Source organism: Pezoporus wallicus, unplaced genomic scaffold (assembly GCF_028554395.1).
Source record: "Pezoporus wallicus isolate ANWC-B61680 ecotype Strahan unplaced genomic scaffold, APGP_CSIRO_Pwel_v1 contig_5261, whole genome shotgun sequence".
NCBI lineage: Eukaryota > Metazoa > Chordata > Aves > Psittaciformes > Psittacidae > Pezoporus > Pezoporus wallicus.
The window spans coordinates 7,256,089-7,277,508 of record NW_026642423.1 but is presented as its reverse complement, the minus strand read 5'-3'; the positions used below and the strand labels follow the sequence as shown (position 1 = coordinate 7,277,508).

The 21,420-nt window shown below is 39.2% G+C and overlaps 1 protein-coding gene across 4 annotated transcripts; it reads left to right on the top strand.

The window, feature by feature from the left end:
- The first annotated feature begins 1,258 nt into the window (after positions 1 to 1,258).
- Positions 1,259 to 10,604, top strand: CCDC14 (coiled-coil domain containing 14). Of its 4 annotated transcripts, XM_057430180.1 has the most exons (13): positions 1,259 to 1,276; positions 1,709 to 1,764; positions 2,226 to 2,301; positions 2,997 to 3,069; positions 3,156 to 3,296; positions 4,329 to 4,568; positions 4,659 to 4,753; positions 5,752 to 6,328; positions 6,811 to 6,952; positions 7,552 to 7,631; positions 8,069 to 8,287; positions 8,369 to 8,501; positions 9,194 to 10,604. In XM_057430180.1, exons 3-13 carry the CDS (start codon positions 2,257 to 2,259, stop codon positions 10,176 to 10,178), a joined length of 2,730 nt encoding a protein of 909 aa, XP_057286163.1. In that variant the 5' UTR covers positions 1,259 to 1,276; positions 1,709 to 1,764; positions 2,226 to 2,256; the 3' UTR covers positions 10,179 to 10,604. The 4 variants fall into 4 exon arrangements, with proteins under 4 accessions (XP_057286163.1, XP_057286162.1, XP_057286161.1 ...); XM_057430179.1 differs by lacking the exon at positions 1,259 to 1,276 and having other exon boundaries at positions 1,531 to 1,764; positions 8,072 to 8,287; XM_057430178.1 differs by lacking the exon at positions 1,259 to 1,276 and having other exon boundaries at positions 1,531 to 1,764.
- The last annotated feature ends 10,816 nt before the right edge of the window (positions 10,605 to 21,420 follow it).

Sequence of the window (21,420 nt, the reverse complement as noted above, 5' to 3'; positions counted from 1 at the left end):
ACACAGAATACTAATATGCCACTCTGTGTGTGTGTGAAACCTGAGGCACCATCCTTTATGATCCCTGTACACTGGTGTTTTGAGGGATTGCCAGAGGACATTTAACACTCGCTGAAAGCCAGAGTGGAGAATAAAGGACTGCCAGGTTTAGCCTATACACAAAGCATCAACAGTTCCCTTGGACTTGCTACCAGACTGCTTTTAGCTTTTGTGCCCCTGAAGACTTGCAGGACAGGGACTGTACAAGCAAGCAGAGGCCCTGAGGTATTTTTATCAGCAGTATCCCTTGTGATGCCCTACTTTTCCTTCAGGGCAGCCCACCCATCTGCACTGTCCACTTTTCCATGTATTTTATGAGTGCACAGAATCTCTGCCCCACAGGCCCTGTTGTTCACAAAAGATCCATAATGCACCAGAGAGCATGCCTTGGGAGGACAGCGCTGGAAGGGGAAGATCCAGCTATGGGAGGTGACTTTTTCCCTTACGGAGGGGCAGGTGAGGGGCTGCTCAGCGGGGACAAGGCAGGAAAGCCAAGTCCTGAATCCCACTGTACCTGGCACTTGGGCCATACCTAGAATCCTGTGTTCTGTTCTGGGCCCCTCACTACAAGAGAGACACTGAGGTGCTGGAGCAGGTCCAGAAAAGGTCAATGAAACCAGTGAAGGGTCTGGAGAGTAAATCTTATGAGGGACAGCTGAGGGACTTTATGGTGTTCAGTCTGGAAAAGAGAAGGCTCAGGGGGGACCTTATTGCTCTCTACAGCTACCTGAAAGGAGGATGTAGTGAGGTGGGGTTGGTCTCTTCTCCCACGTATCAAATCATAGCACAAGAGGTAACAGCCTCAATCTGCACCAGGGGAGTTTTAGATTGGATATTAGGAAATACTTCTTCACAGAAAGCATAATCAGGTATTGGAACAGGCTCCCCAGAGCAGTGGCAGAATCACCATCCCTGGAAGTGTTCAAACACGGTGTAGATGAGGCCCTCAGTGATATGGTTTAGTTGTCCTGGGGTAAAGGGTTGGACTTGCTCTTAAATGTCTTTTCCAACCTGGGTTATTCTCTGATCCTGTGAGACGAACCGTCTGCCCCGAGCACACCACAGGCCACAGTGACTGACATCCACACAGCGCGCCTTACCCCAGCCCGCTCTTTATTCTCTCCTACGATTGCGGGGCTCGCAATCGGTTTAAAGACTGCTGAGGGGGCAGTGGGGCCTCCGGCACTGGCTTTGCTTCCTGGGCTGAGCCCAGCAGCCTTTCCTCAGAGCTCAGCGGGTCTGTGTGTGTCGCAGCGAGCTCACTGTTCTGGGGTTCTTCGGACTTGGGTGTGCGGGAGGTTTGTGCTGGGACCGTAGTTCATGCTTAAATTCCCCAGAGCTCAGGTGTATATTTACCGAGCTCAGTTTCAGTCTGGAATGTATGTTTGTTATGTCAGCCCTTGGCCTTGTAGTTAAGTGATTAGCATATCTGTAGAATTCTGTGGCAATTATTAAATCTTCATGCTGTAAATGTATGTTTTGTGAAAAGAAAACTACAAGATTCAGTCTGTAACTCCATCAGTGGGCTCCCTCTTTGGTCTGAGAGGAGTAAGTTGTCTTTAACTGTTCTACCTTGGCAAAAGTTCTTGGAATTGGTGGGTAGTGGTAGTCTTCAGTTATTCTGTGAAAGTACTTTATGAAAATCAGAGTATGTTTCTATAATCAACAGGTACCATCTTCTGGAAGGCTAACAGGAGCAGCTAAATTAGCAAATGGAAGAAAACAGTAAGAACTTAATCATGAGTGCTAAGACAGCATACATTTTGGTGTTTGGGAACCTTATACTTACAGCTCACAACTAGCCAGAAATTCTTTGTATATTTCAGAATATGTTTTCAGTGGCAAGGCAGTGCGGCCGGGTTCTAAGCAGCTCATGAGAAGAGAAACTGAGTAGAAATTTTTTCTGTAGAAACACAGGGTTGACTTTCTCTGCATGTTTTATGTATAAAACATTGAATTTTTATACTTATTAGCCATGCGTTAGACTGTTGAGTAAAGGCTGAATTCCCATTTGACATAAGCTGTTAATATCTGCTAAGTATTTGTTGCAGCAATGCAGAGTGTTCAGAAAAAGAAAGCTGTGTTTCTAGATAAAATTACTTTAGCTTGTATTATTGAATAAAGTAAATTTTTTACTTTGCTGTGTATTAAGGAGGTGATATAAACAGTGGATTTGACTTTTTCAGGTGTGGCTTAAAAAAAGGAAGTTATTCTGATATGAATTCTGGAAACTCTGTCTATTCCACTGGTTTTGGAAATCAGGTAATTAGATGACTTTTTAATACAGTCATCTCTGTTATTTGAAGAGAAGAGAAATCAGAATATTTTGAATAATAGAAAATGGGTTAATTTAGATACTGCTGCATCTGTACTAGAAATAGTTCCTGCAGTGCTAAGCAAGAGCATCCCTACACTGCATCTTGCAGATACAAGCAAGTTAGCTTTGTGCGCAGTGAGTTTGGCTCTGACAAATCTCATTAAGGCACAGGATATATTTTGCAAACACACTCTTTACAGGCAAGGGCTGACCCTGGCAGAAATATAACCATATTTCTTAGGTTTTGTGCTGAAAAGAGTGAGTTGTATAGAGTAAGTGCTGCAGTACTGTTTTTCGTGTAGTGATAAGTCAGTTATCTCCCAAATAGAAATAGGCTGTAGATAATAGCTTAACTATACATGGAAATTAGAATAAAACCATATACAATCAATTACCAAAGCATGAAATCCAGCAAATAGTCATGTGTGCAGCAACACAATTCAGTTATTTTCAAAATTTGTGTGTTTGTAAACTTGCTTGTAATTAAAAAATAACCCATGGAACATGACAGGGTTTTGCTGGTTCTTAGTTGTTCTTTTTCAGGTGACAGTGTGGGGAGCACTCCCCTCTAAAATAGTATCTTAGTTTACTGAAAGAAAACAGTGGTACTTCTTTTCTGACCGCGGTATTCTTTGTGCAGGTTGATACTATTCATAATGGACTGGATCATTGTGCAGCCTTACTGAAGAATATCTTGCAAAATGAGGCTACAGGTTGTACCTATTGAAAATTTGTTACGTTTTTATTGTTTGTAAGACTGTTTTGATTTGTTCACTAGTTTTCTTTCAACTAATACTAGGAAGGGAGGCTATGCATAAACAAGCTGGGAAAAGAACTTCCATGAAAATTACTTCCAAGCCTATGCTAACTAAAGGAAATGCTTCCAAGAAGAAAGGGTTGAAAAAACCCATTACTTCTTCACACATCCGAAAAGATGTTGGTAAGTGGGCTTTCTTGGGCTTGTTTTTTTCTCAAACAACGTTGAGAGACTTCTCAACTTACATGTCAAGAACAAGGCTTCAGATAATTGTCATTTGTTATAGAATAATCCATGGTTGAACCTACAAAAGGAAACCTTAAATGTTTACTAAAACTCAAAAATGTTTGATCTTCATATACAGGGAAGAAAATTGAGTGTGTATACAAATACCAACATCATCAAGTTTAGCTGGTAGAAGTGTAGAGGAGAATGATAATACCCATGTCCTTTTTCTTTTGGACAGTGAAGCATTAGAGTGCTTAGTCTCTGTTTGGGATACACAGCTATAAACTGTCCTGGAGTTAGGTGTCCAGCAGGCTTTTCTCAAAGATCAGTTTCTGGAAGCAGGGAAGTGTTGCAATAAATAGTAAACTCAAATGGTTTAGTGGCCAGAGTGTTTAAATAGAAAGGTAGATGGAGTGCTGCAGGTCAGGTTGCTCTCAGTTGAAATATTTCAATTTTTCTTAGCGTTTGTCTCTCCACCCCATTTCTTTTGTGTAATATCTATTCCAGTAGACAGGAGGGGTGTGTAGACTACATGTGTAGCAGAATGTCCATTTTGTGAATTGTGGAAGGTGAGTGCATAGCTGGTATCTTTCCAGCACTATAAAAATAGTTATACCCAACATAAAAAAAATTACTTTTGGAAAGTGCTTTGGCATGGGCTATTCCAAATTGTTTAAAAGCTAGGATGCAGCTAAGCAGAGATTTTAAAAATGCGTTTTGGAACCAACTTTTTGTAGGATTAGGTCTCTCTGCTTCCTTCAAAGACAGCTGTTTGTCCAACTGGCTTAGGTTGTTCTGTCTGGAAATAAGAAATGATGGGTTAATTTGCTGGTGAGTAAAAATCTGACTGGAATCTTAGGCTGTAGAATCTTTTGCTTTACTTTTTCAAAAGAACCTGCCAGAGTCTGCCTGCCAACACAGTGGGTTTATATAGATCAAGAAGATGGCCAGCTTCAGCTGGGTTTTTTGTTCTTTCTTTCTCTATAGTGCCAGTATCAAATAGAAAACTTGCCTCATCCACTACACCTTTTACTGAGAGAGAACTTCCCAGTGCAGCAAAGAACCAGATGATTCAACCAATTCACTCGCCTTGCAGTCAGTACTCTCCTGTGTTGCGTCAGAAACCGTGCGAGCATGTGCAAACTCAGATGTCTCTGATAACTGGCCAACCACCACACAACAGTAACAAAACTCCTCCTGTAACTCCTTTTCTTACCTCAAATCACGGTTAGTAGAAGTACGAATGCAGAGCCCTCTGTTTTACTGTATAAATTTTGCCCAAAATTGCCCTGATAGATGAGTGTCATTTTCTTTTAGGATGTCAAAATGCTACAGCTTTTAATTATCAGTTACCTACTTGCACATCAGCCCTGACCCTTCAGCATTCAGCTCATCCCTTATCTACTCAGTCAGTAAGTAAAAGCTTGATTATGACTACTAATAAGCATTTAAAATTAGCACTGCCTATTTATTTATGCATGCAATGAAGTGCATGGGTTTTCTAGGGTGTATGTAATAATTTTCCTTAAAGAAAATATTTGCATATTTCAACCTCTAGTGCTGAACTGAATAAGTAATGAGAGAAAATACTGCTATTTAAAGTCATTTTGTATAGATGCCAAAAAATGAAAGTAGAGGCATTTCAAGTGGCTGATTGTTTCTTTGTGGTGAATTCTGTAAGGGACAGCAAACATGAAAGGTGCAGGAAATAATTCATTACTGTTAATAATTCTCAGTAATGCACGTTTATTAGTATTAACCAAATCCTGATAAGTCATGTTTCATGTGTAGCTTTTTCCTGCCGATAATCAAGTCGATTATTTCTTCAGACACTGTAATATCTTAGAGTATCATTTTAAAATACTTGTACGTTTCAGGGTATAGCATAGAACTAATGGAGAGTACCAGCAACCACCTTGGGAAATGTGGTAAAGGGCTTGCACTTTGAAACTGTAAGACTGTAGACTTCCCTTCCATCTGTAGGCAGTCCATGTATAGCTAGTGCTGTTCTTGACTTTTAAGAAGTTCATCTAATTAAAATACTGAAAGGTAACAGTGTTGTCTTTTATTTCTTCCATTTTCTGCTTTGATTCAAGAAATGAGTGTTCATAATGAAAAAAAATCAACAAAACACTGCTGAGGCTTTGTCTTTACAGAACAGCTGTAAAAGAATTGTGCTTTAATGTTGCCAATAATATTTAAGATAAAGGTTATTAAACTAGATTTGCAATTTAATTACTCCTTAATATACTGGGAAATTATGCAATGAATGAGTTGTAGTTGCTTTTACAATTTGCAAAGTATTGATCAAGACTATGTAGAGTCAAAGGTAGTGTTTTGTTTGGTTTTTATTTTTAAGTTTTAAAAAAGAATCCTGTTAATTTTTTTAATAGAAATATTCTTTATGTAGGATGTTCCTATAGACAGTGGCAATGAATGTATTCCAAAGATGGGAGGACCTGTGGTTTGCCCTGTAGTTTCTGCTGCTTCTACTACTGCTGTGCAAATACAGTCTGCTACTGCTCATCCTAGTGTGATCCCTTGTATAGCATCAGGTGTATCAAGTAACTCTACAGTGCCTGCACTGATCCCATCATCTTCTGATGGAGAGGTGATCCCAAACCACAAACAACAGATAAAAGAAGTAGATTTGATCCGATGCATACAAGCTCACCTGGCCCTGTTACAATCACATGAGGTGATGAACGGCAGGACTGAACAGAAGTGCCATTGTCACTGTCCAGCAAAACATAACGCCTCAAGTAACGAGGAGGAGGATACTTCTGAAGAACACAATGAGGATATGGTCAAAAAAGAAGATGAGTTGAACGTACTTGATGTAGCCCCAGTGAGAGATGCAAGCTGCAAGGCAAGTTCTGTGAATGAAGTTCCAAAATGTAGAGAAGAAAGTCCAGAAGAAACAGCCCATCAAGTTAAGACTGTAAAGTATCTCCTGGGAGAGCTCAGAGCGCTGGTAACAGATCAAGGTGAGGACACTGTCATTACGTAGTAGGTTGATTACATACAAATAACACAAGAGCTGTGTTGAATGAGCCCTTCAGTTTTTGGAAATGGTACGTGTCTGGTATGTGACATCTTACAGTGGTTTTCCACAACTGCTATAGCTTTGTATTTCGCTCTGGATAAGTATGAAATCATTTTTGGAGTATTTTAATGTTTTCATAACATCTAGAGTAAAGAATGTTTTTATTTCGTATACACTGTTTTCGCCTGAGAATGGGAGCAGTGTAGACAGATTGCAACAGCCGTCCCACCAAGTTGGTCAGAGAGATGGTGGGCTGTTTTCGTAGTCAGGCTTAACAATTGTACATAAACAAATACAGTTAAAATAAAGAGGAGGTATTCATGGAAAAAAAGTTGATCACTTTGTAAACTGCTTAGTCTTATATAAAATATTACTGTCATATTACAGGTTTATATGTCTTTTATTTCCCCTCACCTCTTGCAGATGATTTGGAAATGTTAAGGTTGATGAGTGAAATTGAAGACTCTGTATCACTGCTCCCAGCTGTAGTGGGAAGTACAAATGTGCAAGCTGAAATAGCCCTAACTTTACAGCCTCTCAGGAGTGAAAATGCACAGCTGCGTAGGTTAGTAACTTGTCAAGGATTCTGTATTCACTCCAAATGCACCTGAAGTGTCTCACTGGTATTCTAAATTGAATGTTTTATTGTTACGTGTGTTACAGCGCTTTCATTCTTGTCTGTTCAGTATTTATATATTAGAACGTGTGTTGGTAAGCTTGTATTGTTTAAATAATTCACACATATCAAGACTTTGGTTAATACTGATGTTTTAGTAGCATCAGTTACATTGTTATTGGGCCTTTGTCTGGGTGGGATCAGTGTATCATTCTCTCTGAAAACTGCAGTAGCAAGATAGCCTGCTTATATTCTTTTTGTAGTGGATTCTCAAAGGCAAAAATATCTCTCAGGGGAGCTCTCAAATGCATAACTGGGTAGCATTTTGTTTAAGAACAGAAAGACATTTACCAGAATTTTTAAAGGGTCTTTTTTGTTGAAGAAATATAGGAATGTAAGAAAAATGCATTATTAAAACTTTTATATTTCTCAAACATTGTGACATTTAATTCTCGATAGCAACTTCTTACCAAACTGATTTAAAATGCAGCAGTTTTGAACTTATTCTGAACTCTCTACATTTGTGCTTTTTCACAATTCATATATAGGAGACTCAGAATATTAAACCAGCAACTTGGGGAACGAGAAAGAAGTGAAAAGATATCTGGACAGAGCTGCAACTATGAATGTAAGGTACTAATAGAAGATGATGCTTGTTAGGAGCATTTTTGTTAAAGCTTTGTTTATATATATATATATATATATATATATAAGGATATATATATAAAAATAAAAAAATAACAGTATGTATTGTGCCCTTTAGTGGTAACTGAACTAAGTATTGTGGTTCTAATCAGGTGACTGCACTTGCATGTTATTGTTGTGCCTCTTTAGACTCCACATAGTGAGACTCAGCTCTTCAGCTGCTGAGCAGATTATCTTTCCTTTTGTTCCTCTTAAAATGAAGATAACAGATAATTAAGAAGGAAGCTTTACTTTTATCCTGTTGCCTCAAAAACCCCTTCTATCTATAAGCAAAATTCATATTACCAAAATTATTTTAAAACTCAGATTTAGAAATTCAAACTGTACTGCACAAAACAAACTTTGTTTTATTTTTGGTAGTAGTTTCTTTGCAGTCCTTGAATATGATGCTCCAGAGTCAATTGAAAGAATCACTGAAAGGCCTTGAGTCACTGCAAGCAAAAAATGAAGAACTATTTAAAATAATAGAAAGTCAGAAAGAGGAAAATAAACGTCTTGCAAAAAATATTCAAGATAAAGAAGTAGAATTGCTTGAAAACAAACAACATTATGACATTCATTCTACCAGGCTCAAGATTGGTATGTGTTTTGAATTTGTTTATTCTTCATTTAATGTTTTAAAACTTAAATTTTTAAGGAAAATTCTTCTTGGTATTTTAGAACTGGAAGAGGCACTAGCAAACGTGAAGAGCTTTCAGTTTAAGCTAGAAGCTTCAGAGAAAGAAAATAAGATTTTGGGTATAACATTACGTCAGCGTGATGCAGAAGTTGACAGACTGCGTGAATTAACCAGGTATTGACATGTCATGTGTTTTGTTTCCCTTTCTTTCCCCCACACACATCGTGTTTGGACCTGATGTGCACAGGAAGTGAAACTGTTTCTCTGTCTTTTTTATTGTTGATACCGTTTGGAATGGCAGAATGTTTTTAAATCAACACTTGAGATCCTGTAGTAGAACTTCAGACACATCACACAGTTCTGTGATTACTACACTGACCACCAGATGGTAGTATAGTGATGTCTTACTATGCGTATATGTATATACTATATGCATAAGCATTTAAGCATTCATTTATTTTGATGTACGAAGCAGAAAATTAGAAGAATTTATTTATTAATTTAGGTGTAGTGGGAAGAATAATTCAGAAAAACATTCTTACTGATTTTGATAACTGTATACGCTTTGTAACAGTTTATTGATACCAGTTTGTTTCATTTTGTAGTACTCACAGCAGGTAAACCAAGAGCATCATTGGGTTGTGCTGTTTTTGGTTACTTTATAGGCACATTGAGCTGAGCTGCAGAAAAAAAATTAAACTGAATTTGGTCATGCACTGCATTTATGCTTCATTTTACAATGTGTAGCAACAGAATTTTAGCTTTGCTGCAGTCTGATAAATCTAAACTTTCGGTGTTATATAAAAGCTTTTAATTTTTTATTCTTTTAGTAACTATCTTTAAATTTGATTAATTGATCTCAACAGAACCTTGCAGGGCAGTATGGCCAAACTTCTCTCTGACCTTACAGCAGACAACATTAGACCCAAATCTGAAAAAGGTCTCTCACAGTCCCTTTTGGAAGACTACGAAAAGCAGATGCAACCTGATCCATTTCCTGGAAGTACTTCAGTAATCACTTTTCTTAAAAAATTAGAAATGGATCGTATTTTGCCAGATACAGAACCTCAGTTGTCAAATAAAATTGGAGAATTACAAATCCAAAATTTAGCCTGTGAAAAGTTTGCTGTAGAAGGAAGTAAAATAAACGGTGCATTCTCAGAAGAAAGAGCATCAACTCCCAGAACACAACAAACCTCACTGAAGCAAGATGCAGAAACAGCCAGTGATTCTGGGACTTTACTAGATGACCAAAACAAGTTGGATGAGACTGTTTATATTGCATTGACTAGTGGTGCTTCTATAAAAGAGCAGCCAACCTCTGAAAGAACTGGTGTGCAACCCTGGAGTAGAGGGTCTTCTAAGATGTTGGACTACCACTGTGAGGTTTCTAACTCTGTGCCGCAGGATGGATATGAGATCTCAAAGGGTCCAACTCTTCTGCATAAATTAAGTACGGGGTACAACGTGAAAAAGACTATGGAAAACTCGTTTGAAGTTACAGGGGATAAAGTGAAGCCAGAAGGAGAAAAAGTCCAGATGAGGCCAACAGGCATTCCAAATGGAGCTATGAAAGACTTCACAGATAAAGCAGACCAACCTCAGCCTGGTAGATACCCTTGCATGCCAATGCTATTTCTGAAAGAAATTTCTCAGAAAAAAGGTAGTGAAATAGCTGATTTCAGTTCCATTTCATTTGATGATATATCTGGGAAGTCTGAAAGGAGTGCATCCTCTTACTCAACTTTTACTTCTCGAGATGAAGAGGACTTCAAGAACAGCTTAGCAGCTTTGGATGCCAACATAGCTAAGTTACAAAGAACTCTGCAAAATAGCATGATCAGGCAATAAGTATGAGGAAATAAAATGGGGTGCACTTGATTGGATTATTTAGTTTTTTCTGAAGTGTATTAATAAGCATGGAACTGCTTACAAATATTTGTATTTTTGATATTAAATGACTGGCTTCTAGCTGTTTAAATTATGGATGGGATTTGTTCCTCATTAAGCTGTGGTGCTGCTTCTTTTGATGTGTACATCTTGAGATAACTAGATATAATAACTAAATTATGACTTGGTTTTATACTCTTTCATTGCAAAATTAATTCTTAGACCTACACACTGGTCTGAGTGTGTAGAAAAATGCCTTTTTGTAAATGATGACTTAGGTTTATACTCCTTAATTGCAAAATTAATTCTTAGCATAGCACTTTATAGCTGTTTAAGAAACCAGTGTACTGTTGGCAGTACAGTTTTTCTGTTAAATGATAAAGTACACCTGTGTGCTTTTTCCATGTGCTTTTTCAAAGTAATAAGAACAGCATTAGAGATTTGAACTCAGTTGTGATAAAGACAAATCTTAATTTCATTATCATTTGACTGTTACAAAATTGGAAACGTACTTATTTTCCATGGCTGTGACTCTGTGTTTCAAGAAACTAGCTCCTTCCTCTGGTTCACAATGAACAGTAGTGTCTACATCAAAGAAACAGGTGAATATGACTGTTTTATTCAGCTGCCAAATTGGGTTTTATCACAAAAAATATTTTTGACACAAAATTGAGTGGTTTAGGATTGCCCGAAGAATCACCATCAAAGGTGAATAATTTTACAGTAGTTATAATAGAGTAGGTTTAATATGAATTTGTAAAAGCATGACTTAATGTTTGGTGGCAAGGTTCACTCTATTACTTACTGCATGGATGAAGCATACAAAGGAAAATGGAGGTAAAATCAAGCTAAAACAATTCATACAGAAACCAAAGGCACAAAAGGGTAAGGGAGACCCACCCATTGAGTCATGAGGTTTGGAGTAGATCCCCTGAATTTCTAAACTCCTGAGTGGAGCCTAGGTGCTGCTGGGTCTAGTCTTGGTCTCAGACTTGAACAGCAGTATATATGTGAAGGGTTGCAGGAGTACTGGTTCAGCACAGGTAGGATTTTTACACAGCTTTCACCTCACAGCAATCTGTGGTTTTAAGGTAGATCAGTGTGAGTCAATGTCTTGAACGTAAGTGTCCTGCCTTGACAAGATGGGTCTCTCAGAGTTCTTTGTCTTTTTTTAAAGAGGAACGTGGGTGCAGAAGGTTAAATTGAATGTCCTTAGTTACTGGTTTAGTTCTTTATTTTTTCTTGTCTTTTCCCCAAAGAACAATTGGAAGGTACCATACATGGGCAAAAGGTTCCACAGGTGGAGGACAGGGAAGAGCTAGCTACAGAGTACCTCTGCAGGAGCATTGGGAGCTACAGGTGCTAAGTCAAGACCATGCTGTTCCACCAGAAAAATGCAGCCACCATACAGGATTTGCAGTATATGGTAGATCCCATAACATACATGAAGTAATCCTTTTTCACTTATCCCTGGTGAAACTTAGATTTCAGTTTTGAGCATTGTTCTTGAAGAAAGAAGTTGATTAAATGGAGAGTCCAGATGAGGGGAAGGAACAATTAATGATCTGTTCCTTTCTACAGTTCTGGTTTAGGTCATAGATTTTACAAATGTTTGATTTTATCTAAATTAAGAGAACATGGTGCCCGTGGATGAGCACAGAACAGACTGATGCTGAGAAACAGAAGCAGTAAAGGCGTCAGCTGACACAAAAGAGAAAAATTAGGCATTAGTGAAAGCTGGCAAACCAGTACAGTTAGCAAAGCGTTAGAATATACAGTGTGAGGAAGTCATGGAAATTCCACAGTTGTTGAGGTGTCAGACATTTGTTAGGCATAAATACAGAAAGTCTGGACTAAGCCACCCAAACTGGCTCCCGCAGAAACAGGAGGTGAGGGGGGAATTAATGCAGTCTGTTGTTTGTGACAGGGCTTTCCATATCTTGGTGTCAAGAATATGTGTCTTGCAAGCTTTTAAGTTAGAGGTGTGGGAGGGTGGTGTTACTGCTATCATTCTTTCCTCTTGCACCCTTGCATCACTTAAAAGCTGGTTTTTGTGTCTCATGTTTTTTCAGGGTAAACATCAGTATAAGGACCTGAATTTAAGACAGCTTTTTCAGCGGCGTTGCTTATTTGTTTTCCTTGAAAACAGTGTGCTTCCTGGTGCTGGCCTTTTCTTTTAGGTTTCCATGCAAGACAAAAGTCCCAAGTTTTACTACTTTGAAGAATTTTATTTTCTTCCACGGTTACTTGCTTGAATTAGCACATTTTAAAGTTAGGGCACTGTCCATGCATTGTGCTGTGAAGCAGTTCTGTGATTATTTTAGTTACTGGTAAGTGAGCAATAAAAAGGTATGAAGACAACACATATTGCAGAAGATGCCAACTGGCACTCCTGCTTCGAAAAAGGAAAGTTAGACTAAATACTGACTTCAGTGATTTAGAATGCTTTTAAGGCTTGGCCTGGATTTCATAGTACTCTTCCACTACTCATGCTCAAATTCAAAATAAGGTTGATGGTATGAAAGTGAACAGGTTTTAATTACTTACAAGCAGTTTCAGTGTAGAAGAAAAGAATTTATGATTCTGGTATGGCTTAAAGATAAGCTACAATAAATCCTAGTCTTTAAAACTCACAAGAAGGCTGAGAAAAGATTGGAAGGATAGTCATTAGTCGATACAATAATTCAGTTTTCTTCTTGCAGTTAGGACTCCATTTGAATGAGGGTATTTGTGATGGCCAAAGCTAGTTGCAATCTGTTTAAAGCAGCTGTGGTGTCAAGATGTCCAAGCATATTCTCATTGAGAGCATTTGCATTCACTTTTATCTCAATGGGGGAAGATGTTACACCATCTTATTTGTGTCCTATTCATCGTTCAAAGAGTGAGATGACTACTGGAAAATCTTTCTGGGGTAATGGGATATGAGGAGGTTTGTAATATGTATCCTTCTCTTGGGAGGAGAAGTAAAAAAGGAAACAGGAAAAGGGAGTCTTTAATACAGTTCTATTGTAAGTAATTATAAGTTATAGTGTATTTTCAGTATTTACAAATTGAACTTGACGAGGCCAAGCTGAAAAAGCACAACTAGTTGGGCTGTGGAGTTCTTATTACAGGAAGCTAATTGCTCATACAGACAATTGTTCAGAAGAACTTTCCAGCTTGGCCAGCAAAACTGGTGTCTGGTTCTGTTCGTCTCTGTATCAGTCTCCAAATATGAAGGCTATAGGAAATTTGTATATTCAATATAAAATCATGGTTCTATGCTCAGTAATGGCTGCTGTGAAACCTCTCTCCTGTTCCAAGGATTAACTTGCAAGGAACAGCCCAGCAGCTGTAACTTGAGTTCTCATGTAGCCTTTTCTAGGTTTTTCTTTTAGCCACAAGAGAGAAGATACAGGAGTTTCATTTTTTACAAAGCATATTCTGTGAACAATCACTACTGCTACCAATGATAATAATGATGAAATAACTCCTCCATCAGTGCACCCAGTGGGCATGACGTGCTGTGGTATGGAATAGTTCTTTGGTCAGTTTGGGTCAGGTGTCCTGTCTCTGCTTCCTCCTGGCTTCCCCTCCTCCCTGGCATCTGCACTTTCCAGTGATATGGAAAGCAACTCTTAAAACACATTTCATCAAGCTCTTAACAGTCATTTTCCTTTTGTGAACCCTTTTCCTTATGGAATAGGGAAAAGTTTGGCATTACTCCAGAATCCAGGGTACCTGAGTTTAACCCATGTAATTCCTTGCTTTGACTTCTTGAGCAATGATTGCCTATAGTCCAGTGTCTCATTCAAAGAATTGGGGAATATTTATACAAAGGATTGCTGCTTTACAACTGTGTCCAAGTCAATCAAAGACATCATAAGGAACAAAGAAGCCTTACTTGCTGAAGTGAAGCCAGTGCTGCAACTGTGTGTGTAAATCAGCTACCTGGGACACCATATGTTGACAAATGGCAACATTTACCTCTGTATAGAAGGAAGGTTTGACAGCTCATGCTGCATTTTATGGAATTAACAGTAATTGCTACTGATGCCTCAAGTACCTTTCTTAAGTCATCGACTTATGCCAGCATCCTTAGCAAGGGTTGAATTGCTGGTGCAGGTCCAGAGAAGGGCAACAGAGCTGGTGAAGGGTCTGGAGCACAAGTTTTATGGGAATGGCTGAGGGAACTGGGGTTGTTTAGACTTGAAAAGAAAAGGCCCGGGGGGGGACCTTATTGCTCTCTACAGCTCTGAAAGGAGGATGGAGAGAGGAGGTGACCAGTCTCTTCTCCCAAGCACCGAGTGATAGGACAAGAGGTAACAGCCTCAGGCTGTACCAGGGGAGGTTTAGGCTGAATGTTGGGAAAGATTTTTTCACTGAGAGAATGGTCGGTCATCGGAACAGACTGCTCAGGGCAATGGTGGAATTGCTGTTCTTGGAAGTGTTCAGAAACTATAGATGAAGCCCTTAGTGACATGGTTTAGTGGTGGACTTGGTGGTCCTGGTGTAATGATTGGACTTGATCTTAAAGGTCTTTTCCAACTAAATGGTTCTATGCAGTTGGAAGACCAAACACCAAACTGAATGGAAAACCAAATACTTTTGCAAATGTATTATGTTTATCAGGACACAGAGTGGAGAGAATATTCCATAAGTTCTCCAGCTGTACTCTTAAATGCTTTCCCTGGCCACACACAAGACTTGTCATGGTGCACAGCCGTAGAATAACCTCTAGTCATGAAGTGACACCAATAGTACTGCAAGTTCACCAGCAACGACACGTGCTGAAAATCTCCTTTTGCATGCATGTGAGCATCCATTACTGAAGTTTTTACACTGTTCTCCAAAGACAGTGTTAAAACATTGCTTTACTGACTGGAAAAAGAGCAGCTTAAACTAGTTGAATTGTAGTGACCTTCTGTGCTACAGTTGATATTATGGTGTTTATAGGCTCTTTATGCATTTGCATGTCTAAAGACTACTTAGAAGTATTGCTTCTTTTAAGACTCCGGATTTTGTCCAAGCCCATGATGAATTCTGGCCACTTGTCTGCTGCAATCAAACAGCCAAAACATATATTTTCTTACTGCCTCCTCCCAGATTCTGTTCTGTATTTAGAAACTTGTAGCGATGGTTTTGGACTTGCAATTACGTTATTAAGCGAAGTGTAAAATATTTTTCTTGGCATAATCTAGAATATAAATAGCTTTATCATCAGTTTCAGGTTCTCTTTATTCCTCTAGGGAATGCCAGTTCTCATTCATAGTTAGTCTCAGAACTAAGATCATCCCAACATCACCCTTGTCCTAATGCCCCCTTTCCAAGAAACACAGGCAAAGCAGGGCCAGGAACTCTGCTCTGCTCACCCCAAGACTTCACAGAGGCAACACAGAATTATTGCTCTGTGCAGATGTTCCCGTACATTTCCTCAGCCTTCATCCCCTTTCCCTCCCGATCTGCAGGGATGCAGCAGTTCAACATGATGTTGAGCTCTCTCCAGCACTTTGTCTTCAACCAAAGTCTGCATTTCTGTTCAAGGAATTTTTCACCATGGCATTTTTATCTCCCACACTGGTCCCTGGGCCAGGGCTTGAAATTTAAAAGCTACTGATTTTCACATTCCCTCTGTAACACAAAGCACATAGGAATGTTCCCCGTCCAGCTTTTAAACCATGACCTGTGTGTGAGAGCCATGGAGTCTCCCTGTAGGTAATGAAGCTAGAGTCTAAGTGATTACTTTCATAGCAGCCATTGACTAAGGAATGACAAGCTCGTATCAGATTTTGAAGTGAGTTCTTTCAAAAGCACTATTTTTTTAAAAAACTTGTTCATCAACAATCCCATTTGCCCAGTGTAACATATACTGAGCAAATGTAGGCATTTGCCTGTTCAAGCTCCCTAGTTCTTCGCAGGAGCATTCCTGAACAGGGTCCTGCAACAACTGCTGTGCTGTTGAGAAGCCTCTGAGATGTCCCACCTCAAGGAGTCACAGATACCTACCTTTCTTCTGCAAGCATAGGCAGCAATGCCAACAGCAATGCCAGCTGAAACAATAGCCAGCAGCATGTGTATGGACTGAGGAATGGCCCAGCTCCATTCATTTACTGTGTTTGATGAATGCACACAGAACACCCCCTTGCAGGCTAGCACTGTCTTCACTTCTGTCCCTGCCATCTGATAGCGTACCCAACACCAAAGGGTTAAGATCATCCCCTGAGAAAGCACCACTTCAAGTGCCAGGCTCACAGCACATTTGCTACAGCAGAGCCTCTCTCCTAGCAGCTGGCTGTGGAAATGAGCAGGAATCATCACCACAAACCCACTGACACCGTTCATGCAGACTGTCTCAGGCCATGTATGGAAGAGCTGCTATTGTTAGTGCCACTCAGGAAATATTCTGGGGAGTGTGTAATTGTTTACGCTCAGATTCTTTTATCAGCGCTTAATTAACTGCAGTTACACCACATGTTCACCATTAATATTTCAAATTACTGAGATGTTTGTTAAGTCTATTCTGTTGGTCTTCTCAGAAACTTCCACCAAAGGTTCCAAAAGCGACAGGACATAGTCCTTGCAGTACTAGCCCCTTCTTACTTAAGGGTGTTCAAGTATGATCTTGCATGACTTCTACATTTTGTGACAATACAAAAGGGGCCATTTCTAAAAGTTATCTGATGCTGATTTAATTTTATTCCTTTGTAAACAGCTCTGGGCATTTCTAAACACAGTTTTACCCAGCTACAACAAAAGCTGTTGTCATCCAGCCATGCTGCAGAAAATGGTTACTTTGGATTTGGCCACATCTTCCAAATACACTGTTTCATCAGTCATTTCATCCCACAGAAGCCACAATGAGAAACATTTTGCTTCTAAAATCCAGAGACCACTTCTAAAAGTCTGGAAATTTCCCCCCAGTTGGCTTCTTTGGCTGATCTTCTCTGCTGAAGTAACTGAGCAGCAGCTTCTTTACCTTTTAAATAGGAACATACCTAGCCTAAATTTACTGAAAGACTGGTTTTCCTTGTACAGAGACCTGGGAGGACAGCAAATGGAAGTCATTTTACAGTGCCTGGGTTTTGTTCAAAAATCAGTCAGGGTTCCAAAAAAACAGAAAAAAACCCACCCTTTTCTTTTTGAAGATTACTTTACAGGCTTGCAAGAAGATTCATTACTTGGGTCACAGGGATTGAAGTTGATCATTCTCAGCCTATGCGCTAGACAGTCTGGCTGTGTAGTATGCCTAGTCATTAAAGATTTAATGACTGTGGTTTTGCAAGATTTTAAAGAAGTTATTCTGACAGTTTAAGGGGACATTAACTAGTCTTGTTCCCATCCACCTTTTGCAAAAACTGACAAATGAAGATTACAATTCGTGCACTCCTATGCATTATTGCAGTTAGGTTTGATGAAACTGGGAAACATCATTCTGTTAACACTGAGAAGACTGCACTTTTTTTTCTGGAACAGCTGTGCATTTCTTGGTCTAATCTTTGTGGCTTTATGCTTATATGTTAAAGCCTCTCCCTTTCCTTCCTGCTGAACTTCTTCCTTTGAAAATACCATGTTGTACATGGTTCTGCTTCCACCTTTCTTCCAATGAAACCCTTACTGGGATAAAAGTCTTCCTCAGTTATGCATCAAAGGAAACAAACTCTTACTGTAATGGCATCTGAATGTCTGTGGGTAGTTCATTATAAATCACATTCTAACTTCCAGGGTCACTCTATTTCCAAGCCAAGTTCCCCAAAGAATGCTCATAGAGGTTTCTGTGCTTGAAATCAGTGTGTTCTGGTTCCAAGCATGCAAAGGCAACTCTGCATCTCAGTTTTAGCATCAGAACATGTATTTATTAGATTATTCAGTGCTTACACTATTTAATAGAGAAACTAATAGCTCAAGGGATGCTTTAACTAAATTTGCAGTTTTTCTGTTCTTCCTACTCTGCCCATAGTTGATAATTGCAATATTTTCATGCTTCAGTCCCAATGTGTTCACTGAAGGCTTCCATTAATCTAGATAGTATTAGTCCTATGACTAGAGGGGTAACCAGATATTATTGAAAAGTGTTTTTTTTTTTTTCCAGAGGCATGGGGACTTAAAGGGTCCTCCCAAAATAGATAAGGAGAAAGATCTAACTTCATAGTCCTTAGCCTCCTTTGCTGAGAGCAGCAGGTATTTTATCTACAGATAGAGCACAACTAGCAATAATCGCCACACTGAAATCTGTGCAGCCATTAGATGTGTGACCTGTGTGTTAATTCAGAATCACTGTGTTACTCTTTTATCATCATATTCTTTCCTCCGAGGGATCAGTACCAGGATGATGTGTCCTGGTCCATTTCTTACGAGAGCTTTCCTATGTACAGAAACGGTTAACAAAAATGAACAAAGGTTTGAGACTTTGTGATAAATGCAGGTTTGTGTGTAGTGCTTCTGGAACAAAGAAAGCAGTTTGCCAGTCAGACACAAACTCTGATCAGTCATTTATTATAACACTGAAGGGCTGCCTTTGCACAAATATTCTGAATCTGCTTCCAGTCAGATCAAGGACTGATACTTATTAGTGAAGCTACTCACAATCCAAAGAGATATGAAACTGAGGCATGATTTTTAAATTTAAAAAAAAAACAACCCGTTCTCCCCCTTTTCAGTTATGCACCAGCTACAACCTGTGTCCAGTAACAGGAAATCAGTTTTAAAGAAATGCTGTAAAAATCATCCCAGCAATGTGGCATCAATCCTGCAAGCTATAGAACTTGCTTTGGATTTTTTGAAGATGAAAGCTTTGCTTTCCTGGCCACTTTTTCTGTCACTACGTAAAGAGAAACACAAATCACTAGCTTAGCCCTGATCACAGACATAAGCTCTATATAAAGCTGAATATACTTAACAGTGAGAGCAAAATGAACAGTTTCCTCTTACGCATTTCAAAATGAAGCCATTGCAATTTATCACTATATCTCTAAAAAGGCTTCATATATAATGTAAGACTATAGACAACTTTTCACTAGAGTTATCATTACATTATATATTTTCAATGAAGTAAAGTCTTTGGAGATTAGACAAAGACCTAAGGAATACAGAATAGTAATTGAAAGAATTCTAAAATTGTACCCATAAAACAAGTCAGAAAATCATAAGCAAGCTTTAACTGCAGCAACCTTCATCTTTTTGCTAACCATTAAACCACACCTACAAACTAATACATAAAATGAAGCCTAGGTTTATTTGTTGAGATAGGTATAAATCAGAACACTTTCACTCCACCACATTCTATTTTGACTGGCAGATGGCAACACAGCTACAGGTTCCCAGGAGTTAGCATTCAGGAACAGCTCCTGGTAGCTTTAGATTACTTGTTCTAAGGAGTTCCTTGAACATTCTCACTTTTTTTAATTAGGCCGAGCAAGGAATTATGGTTAAGCATCCTGCTAAACTCGTTTTCAGCAGTAATTTTAATAAGCATTTTTCTTCATGTGATTGTATTGTTTGTCTGATAGTGGGACTCTGGCAGCAGTCTTCTACCTGAGCATTGGATATACCAAACACATTTGTAGGAAATCATGCTTTTGTCCTATTTATTGTCTTTAACACTAATAAATATGTTTTGGTGAAAGATAAGCTTAAAAAGATGCTCTAGACTTCTGGAGAAGGTGCGAGTTGGTGACTGTGATGGTCCTGGTCTCTCAAGAGAAATTCCCACGTAGAGCTGGAGATGCCTGGGAAAGGTCTTCCTCCTGCACTGCTGAGCTCTGATGCTGGACCTGTTGCCTGCATCATTACGTCTGATATGCAATTTTCCTGAAAAGCTCAAAACAAAGTGCAGATTGTACATTTTGTAAGACATACATACAGTAAAACCTTGCTATGTTATGTGACTTTACGTGCTTTGACTTTTTTTTTTCTAGGACTTTTGAAGCTTTGTTGCTTTCCTGGTATTATTCTGATCATCTGAAAACTCATATAAGCATGAATGAATGCTCTAAAGATTGCAAAGTAAGATAGTACTGCCTGTTTTATTAGAGAGATACATATCTAGGAATACCATCTCTTCCCTCTTTGCTCAAGTAAAGGGCATGGGCCCAACTTATTATAGTCACAGTGAATGGAAGTGAAAGTCAGGCTGGGATTAGAAACAGATAAGAGAGAGTGAGAGGTGAAATAGAGAGAAAATTTCATTCTTAGATAAAGGGGGAAAAAACATTCTGCACAACCCACAGCAGCAAACAAGTGTCTGGTTAGATTGTCTGTCTTTCCATTTCCAGGATGTTTGAGTCATTGAAACACCTGAGGGACAACTTCACAGTTAGGTGTCATCACAATTTATATTCTATTACTTTTAGGCTTCTCATCTGCAATTGTATTTTCAAAGAACTGTTGCTAGAATGCCTTTTTTTTGTTGTTGTTTAAGCATGACTGGCCCTACAAAGGATTCCGGTTAGCTCTAGCAGGCAAGAGGTATGCTGTTTCTTTGGAAACGTCAAATCTAATTAAAACAGTAGTGCAGATATAATGCCCTTGGGTGCCTGCAATCTAAGATGTATGTGGGATGCTAGGAGATGGGATAATTTCTCATCAGTCTGTGAAGGTCACTTTGGAGACTAGTGGCATCACCTTCCAAGACACAGAGAAGCCAGATGTTAATAATGCCCTCAGGCAAGGGTCAGAAAGTGAAAAGAGAACCAGTGACATGAGGAAGCCCTAGGCTGTCATCTTCTAAGACTATTTAAATGTGGCTAGTGACTGTTTGACTGCTCCAGTAGGCATAATTTACCCAGACTGTTGAGTAACTTACTACCTTTGCTCATGAGTCAGGTTCCAGCTCCTACACAATCTTCTCTGATACACTTTCAAGATTTCAGCTCTGTAGCAGTGATCAAAGTGCCCAGACCTGAATGCAGAACTCCAGAGACAGCCATCCCCAAGGCATCTAGGGAACCAGGCCTCCCTTGGCAGTGACACTCTACCCACATGTGCTAATTTTGGCTGGGTTAATTTCCTTCCTAGCAGCTAGTAGAGGGATGTGTTTTGGATTTGTGCTGCAAACAGTGTTGATTAATACAGGGATGTTTCTGTTATTGCTGAGCAGTGCTTACAGAGATCCAAGGTCTTTTCTGCTCCTCACCCAACCAGCGATAGGTTGGGGGATATGCAAGGAGTTGGGAGGGGACACATCCAGGACAGCTGACCAAAGGGATATAAAGCTGAGGGAAGAAGA